This window comes from Echeneis naucrates, chromosome 16, assembly GCF_900963305.1.
Source record: "Echeneis naucrates chromosome 16, fEcheNa1.1, whole genome shotgun sequence".
Lineage (NCBI taxonomy): Eukaryota > Metazoa > Chordata > Actinopteri > Carangiformes > Echeneidae > Echeneis > Echeneis naucrates.
Genome location: NC_042526.1, coordinates 17,475,385 through 17,483,089, shown reverse-complemented (window position 1 = coordinate 17,483,089; position 7,705 = coordinate 17,475,385). Strand labels below are relative to the sequence as shown.

Genomic DNA, 7,705 nt, shown 5'->3' with positions numbered 1-7,705 from the left:
TCCTGCTGTCCCCTCCTCTCAGCTCTCATTCACGCTGCTGTCGGAGCGTCTGTGGAGCTGCCAGCTCGCTTTGTGCATCCTCCGGTACCCACCTGTGCGGCGGATGGTGCTGATGGAGCAGACTTTGCGTTACATGGAATAATTTGTCCACTGTCACGTTTTTTTTTTCCACGACCTCTATCCGGATTTGCCCTTTTTTTTCTTTTCTTTTTTCTTTTCCTTTTTTCTTCTTCTTTTTTTTTTTTTTTTTTTAGCATCATTGGGCATCTAAAGTTGTGATGATGCCTCCGCTCAACATTTGGGATTGGTAATATCCATCTGCGCCAGGCTGATAACATCATTCGCATGTGATTGAACAATACTGTACCTCGGAAGTGGACAAAAGATGGACTAATTGTATTTATTTTTTTATACATTCACCATGCGATTATTACAGCTATTTCTGGTTCTCGGCATATTTTGCGCCTCCTCAGGTAGGACACAGGGCTGTCACCGATTATAACACTAACCATCTTCTGCAATATCCAGCTTGAGAGATGACATAAACAGCATAGTGATGTTTTGCTTGGGATCATTTGCCTTGAATGGTCCTCAAAGACAATCACACCTACGTGATTGCTTGCACATTGTACTCAGTGGAGTAACCTCCTATCTCTTCCCCTGACACCAGTGTTCATTTGTTTAAAGCATCACAGGTAACCTTGCCTGCTGCTCCTAACATTGACAGTAATGTTTTTGTGTTTTGCAAATTAGTTGTAGGTTTTGGGGTTGACCCTGCCCTTCGCGTCAGCGTGTTTGATGAACTAACACTTGGAGAGGGCTTTGATGGAGTTACTCAGGTCCAGGGCTTCCACAGCGAATCTAGAGCTTTCCACTTCCAAGGTACAGTAACACACAGTCTTAATATAATTTGCTTATGAAGGGAACGTAAAATGTGTGCAGATTTGGTGTTCCGCACAACTGAAAACTGACTGCATTTTGTTTGACAACTTGCAAGACCAACAGAATGCAGTCTTGTAGTCTTTTTTTTTTTTTTTTCTGTTGAAGAGGTCCGACACAGAAATTATGCTAAAAATGTCAGATAATCTGATAATGATGTGGTATGCCTGTTTGTAGTTCTTACTGTCCACAGCATATCTGTGTGACAGACTTTTTGGGGCAACCCAAGCTTGGGGGCCCTCAGACTGCCACCTGCCTGAACAATAGGCAGTGTCAGGTCCTCTTGAAAAAGTGGGGTGAGCAGGGCGAGCAGAGGGGGAGAGACAGCCGAATCTCGAAAAGAATCAGAAATACTGAGCATAATCGGATTAGGCAGGGTCAGAACCCTACGTTCCAGAAGATGTATGATATGGGGTCTGGGGGTGGGGTGTTGAATGCCCCCCCCACCCTCACTCGAGTATAGTGTGTTGGACCTTTTTCTTTTTTTTTTTTTTACCCAAAATATGAATGGGTGGAAAAGTGAGTCAGATATGCTTGTTGCCAGTTCTAAGGCAAGGTTTAGGCTAAATATGTTATCTATGGCATTTAGCAAATGGCGCTGTGCAAAAAAGAGTCGTTCAAGCAGCTGTGCTTGACTTCTGTAGGCTCTGTTTTGCCAGTGTAACATCTTTGTCATTTGATGTCAGGCACTTATTACAGTCCACATGAGTTAACAGTTCCATCACAGGGATGGAGATGTTTATCATAACCCAGCCAAAAGTAGCAACAGAGGAAATTGCTTTTCGTTTGACGTTCAGTGGCAACGTTAAAGACACAGCATCACTCAGATCTTCAGAAGGCGGATCTCAACAAGGATCACTTAATGTACCAAAGTGACAATATTGTTTTGGAACAGACGGAGGCCGCAATAATTTGTCAACATTTCTTGGTTTTCCCTCCTCCTTGCCCATATCTTCTAATCTCCCTGCACAGCCGCTGAGACAGCAGCACTTCTGCATGGAGCAGCAACTACAGCATCTCTGTGGATGCAGGCCATTTGATGTCCTCTGTGCAGACGACACTCAGAAGTGCTTTATCTAGGCAGGTAGTGGGAGGGAAGCTAGAGAGACCACAAGAAAGAGTTGGAGGAAGACAGTTATAGAAAGAAGCTCCCACAGCTTTTGTTGTGAAATGAAAAACATGATGGTTCTGCGACTGGCACCTCTCCGTCATTACTCTCTGTTATTTCTCTGCATTACCTTTGCTAAGTACATTCAGTTACCCAGGCGGAGATGGCGGCATGTTATTTATGGCAGTGTTTGCCTCCATCCTTCATCTAGGATGTCTATGTTAAGTCAATGATGTTGGGTGAGGGGGAGGCAGGGAGAGGTGTACTGGCAAAGCAGACCTGGGCCTCTGCTTGTTTGTGATCAGAAATAGGCACATACAATACTGTGGAGATGCACCGAGAGCGAAGGAAAAAAGCGGCGATGGGAAGAAAATGAGAAAGGTAAAGGGACAGAGAAATAAGGAGCAGAGCTGTCTGCCAGCTGTTTGATAGACTGCGCTGATTCCACATGTGTGGACGCGAGGCTGGCTGGGACCGGCAGAAAGGCCCACGGTGACATTGCGTCGCTCATTAGATAGCAGGCAGAACATATCCATGGCTGTCCCCTCCACTGCCTGTCTGCCTGCCTGCCCACCCCAAGGGATGGTTGTTATCACTGGGTGCTGGGTGGAGGCAGGAGGAGGGGTTGCAGCTGAGAGCTCAAAGAGAAGGAGCAGGAGGAGAGTGTAATTCACATTATAGGAATGTGTACATGTGTATGTGCGTGGATAAGCAATTGTGGCGTGCACATTGCTATTCTCTGTATCTGCCAAAACATGTTGTTTTTGTGCCTAAAAAAGAGGAGAGCACAGAGGAAGGGGAGGGATGGCTGTTTAGCACACTCCTGCTGATGCTTTTGAGGGTAGCTGTCAATGCTACATTGCATGGCATTAAGAGAGGTGGACCTCAGGGACAGGCATAATAGAGAGAGAGAAAAGCCCCGAGGCTATGCTCCTCTTATGGCAGGTGATGCACAGCCACTCTGCAAAATCATCACATCATTAGCACTTCCCCCACACTTTTTAATATCAAGACATTTAGATATCTGTCTCTGCTGTATGAACAAGCACAGGGGCCACACCCAGAATCACTCCCTTCCCCCAACGCACATGCACCCACACTCTTCTCCCTCTCTGCCTACAAGCGTAAGGACCAAACTCATTTGAAGTGCAAACAACACAATTGATAGAAGCATCCTTTCAACTGCAGCGCAAAAGGCTCCCCTGTAATTGTATCTCTCTGTGTGAGTGTGTGTGTGTGAATCCTGCCTGTCTCAGAGGCATGTTCTTGCTCAGACTGTTTGAACACTGCCAGTGAGGTGTTTCTCTGTATGTTGTGGTGATTACGTCCCAGACTGCAGCAACACTGAAGTGTAACAGGATGGAAGAGATTCATTTATAATACAGCAAAGCTTTGTGTGTGTTTTCTCGTGCATGTGTGCGAGGGAGACAGGAAGGCAGAGGATGTGAGTTATATTCTGTATCCTGCATTAACGTGTGTGTTTGAATAGGAATGGCAGTCGCGTGTTTCCATCTCCTTGTAACTATAATACACAGGAGTACTGCGCTATACTGTACAAGGATGTAATGCAATTGGTGTCAGGACAGCTTAGTCTTTCAACAGTAGAGCCAAGATTCAAGTTGCTCTATCGACGGACAGCTTCTGTGCTCTCTGCTGAATTATATTGAGCAGGTTCAGAAGGTGCCATTCTGTAGCCAACTCCACACTTAAAGGAAGGACAAGGAAGCACAATGGGAATTTATCAGGGGTCAAGAAAGTAATTAACACTGGCAAAAAAGGTTACTTTAACACTCATGCCCATCTCTTTTCGGTATAATAACCACGAAGAAAAATATTATTTTGCATTTCGTTTCATTCCAGTTCCTCTTACATGATGCACTGCAGATCTCCAATAACAGAAAAAAGTATTTTTTTTTTACAGAAGTAGAGAGGTGCTAGCGTTATGCAAATAAGCTTAGCTACCATGTACGGTAGATTTTTTTCGTGTACAGCTGCTTGTACAGCTGGGTCACCAAAGAAAGTCATCTCTGTTGTGATTGATTTGGCCACAGTTTTTACATTGGATGCCCTCATCCCGTCGCTCAGCACCAGCTTGCCACTGGTTTGCCTTGTGGCTGGGGTCCGAGCCCGGGGCCTCTGCATGGAAAGCATGCGCTCTACTACTGAGCTACATCACCAGACAAATTTAGCCTCAGTCATTAACTATCAAAAATATAATGGTAACGATCACTTTAATAATGAATTCACCCAGATAGTGAAGCGCTCTAAGAAAAGGCTTACAGTCTAGAATTTGAGAACAGTACTGACATACTGAGGGCAGCATGGCGGCATAGTGGCGCCCTGTTCCCGCAGAGTGTGGGAACAGTGTGTGGAGTTTGCATGTTCTCCCCGTGCCTGCATGGGTTTCGTCCGGGTACTCCGGTTTCCTCCCACCATCCAAAGATATCATGTTTGGGTTACCGTGAGTCTGAGTGTGAGTGGTTGTTGTTCTCTGTGTGTTGGCCCTGCAATGGACTGGCGACCTGTCCAGGATGTACCCCACTGTTGCCCAATGTGAGCTGGGATTGGCTCCAGCTCCCCAGCAACCCAGACACGGATAAGTGGTAGAAGATGAATGAATGAATGAATACTGGCATACTGGAATGTATGTTGAAAGCTTTATTGGTCAGCTCTTTTCATACTGACTACGCAGCCCATCATTCCTAAAGGGATCCGAAGTAACAGACAGGAAATAAAATCCACAGGCCTTAGTGTGCGTAAAAATGCACTCAGATGTTTAGTTGAAACTAATATGACGCTTTTGAAGTCAAATCATTTGGGCTTTCTTCCAAATTGAGACTTTTTGTATTTTGTGTGTCTACATAGAATTTCGTCACAGAGTAGTTTTGCACCATTGAGAATACCCAACCAATTTGTCCAAAGACTCCAGAAGTCTCACATTAGTCCAAACTGAACAGTAGTATTGTTGCACAGAAAAAGGAGTGATTTTATTCTCCAACACTCACATTAAATTTGCTTTATTACACTGACCAATAAGTGCTTTAAAACCTAAAGGCGTGAAGTTGTAGTGTGTGTAATTTCTACAAAAGGAAATTTTTCTTGACAAGATATTTGGACGCTCCATCTCATTTTGTCTTGTTCCTAAAAACCTGACACCTATCTTGGAAAATAATCATACAATGTGTCAGATATTTTCCGTTGTTAGATTTCTGTGCCAGAGACAGCAGGGGCCCGAGGCATTATGTTTTCAGCTTGTCTGTGCCATCCAAATATCTCAGTAACGCCTTGAGGGAATTACTTCACATGGGCCACAAAAAAAATTTTAAATTTAAGGGTGAACTAATTCGATTTTGGTGGTCAATGGTCAAGGCTTAACGTCACTCTGAACTAAAAAAAATAGATCTTATAGCCTTGGCCGCAGTTTGTTACATTTGTTACATGCGTTCACCTGGATTCAAAGTTGATTAGATTTTGGTGGCTCCAGGTCAAAGTGACTTCACTCTCTCGGGAAGGGGATATATTAGAAATGCCCAGAGGTAGTTTCATTACAGGCAGAACAAATATTCCCTTGGACTCCAAGATGCATCAATCAGATTTGGCTATAACTCACAAACACAAACAGGATTAAATGACAAAGTGATGACATTTTCTATCCAAGTGGTCAAAGGTCAAGTTCATTTTGACATCAAAATGTTCTGAATAAATAAAATAAATAAATCAAATTCTCACCTCAATTTTCTGCGTGGTCTGTGATGGATCTTTGAATGGCATCACCTCTATGTGTTTCAGCAACCTAAACAAAGATTAAATGTCATATCAAAAGTAGAGCCTAAGTGAGATTATCCCACTCCCTTCGATATTTACTATAGTCTTTGCTGTGCTCTGATGCATTACCCAAAAAGTCTCCCTACATTTTTCCAAACTGTTGACTGACATTATCTCTAGCCCCGTGTGGTTAAGGTATGTTTTGCTTGCTGCTTTCTGAGGCGAAGCTGATCCTACCTTCCACACAGGAGCACTGGTGACCATGGAGAAAGGGAGATATTTCTATCCCCCCAGGGCAGTTATACAGTTGGGCGGCTGGAAGGCTGTCATTAGCTCCATGTATGTGTGAATGTCAGACAGTTGGTCACTGAGGAGTAGATCTGAGAATTGGGGAGAATTTGCTGGCCAAAGCAATCCTGGAGGTGCCCTTGGCTCAGTTTAGTATTTGTTCCAGGAGAGTGGAGACACAGTGGGGGGAGATGGGGCGCCGAATGCAGATTGACTGACTGCAGTGGAATATTCAGGAGCTGTAAAGACCAGCTTTTAGGGGTTTTTGTGTGTGTCAGTGTGAGAGTATTTTATCAGTTCCCACATCCATGCATATCTCTGTGGCTGGCTCTCTCTTTTGTATTGACCCAGTGTTTGTATGGAGTTGTAGACTTGCCAAGCGGCTCTGTGTCTATGTCATGTACAACTCTTTGTTCATGCTTTCACAAACTCACATGTGTGAGGATTGGCAGTAATGAAAGGTTCTGATTTTGCTGTAAGAGGAGAGTTTATCTTCACTCTAATCCCCGTGGATAGATATTCTTTTGCCTATCCCTCCCACACCTGTTCCTCTCAGCTTGGGCCAGCAGACAAAATGTGTTGTTTGAAATATGCTCTGTCATTTTAAACAGAAAATATTGTACAATAAGAAAATGCTTCATGCATTCATTCATCTTCTGCAGCTTATCCGTTTACGGGGCTGGGGTACACCCTGGGCAGGTCACCAGTCCATCGCAGGGCCAACACACAGAGACAGAGACGAACAACCACTCACACTCACACTCAGACCTACGGACAATTTAGAGTCACCAGTTAACCACAACATGATGCCTTTGGATGGTGGGAAGACACCGGAATACCTGGTGAAAGTGCAAACAGCCATGGGAAGAACATGCAAACTCCCCACAGAAAGGCCCCAGGCCAGGAACTGAACCCACATCTTATTGTGGGGCAACAGCACTAACCACTATGTTGCCATAAGAAAATACTATATTATTGTGTCCCTTTCTCTGCTGATTGCATCGCAGCGTTTATCCTGACCCCTCTTGGCTCTTTGCTCTCATGGCACGCTCACGCTTCACTGGTGGACAGATATCTTTGCTCATTTGCAAAACGTTGTCGAAGAGTTGTTGCAAAGATGTAGGAGGTGTCATTTTGTTCTGGCAATGCACTAGAGACCAAAGAATGAAAGTCCTGATTATTCATATCCAGAAGTAGCTGTGATCCTCCTCTCTAATACCAGTAATACTGTTTTTAGTCACAGTTTCCTCTGGGAATTAATTAGATTAGAAGCCAAATATGTAATGAACAGAAAAATATACCTCACTATGTTCCTTTTGGTCCAAAGAAAAAAAGGTGGGAATTATCTCTTTCCAGTACAAAAAGGCCTATTCTGTAACTACTGGGAGAAGTGAACGCAGTGTGTGAGAAAAGGATTGTGTCAAAGCTGGGTGTCTCTGGACTCCCAAGCTTTGCTGCAGGGCACCTGCTCTAAATGCTGAATGTGTGAGCAAGTGCCTCTGCCAATGTACTTCCCTGAGAATGTAAGGGTGGTGGTGGTGGTGTTACAGTTGTGTTTCTACTAATTGTCAAACAAAATAAGACCATATTAGACGCTTAAAGATT

General features: G+C 44.2%; 1 protein-coding gene across 1 annotated transcript in view; it reads left to right on the top strand.

Moving 5' to 3' along the window:
• Positions 1-345: 345 nt before the first annotated feature.
• nell2a (neural EGFL like 2a) overlaps positions 346-7,705 on the top strand; it is an 82,176-nt gene continuing 74,816 nt past the window's right edge. The window contains 3 exon segments of the mRNA XM_029523235.1: positions 346-402; positions 404-473; positions 754-882. Of these exon segments, the coding sequence (XP_029379095.1) occupies positions 346-402; positions 404-473; positions 754-882 (256 nt within the window).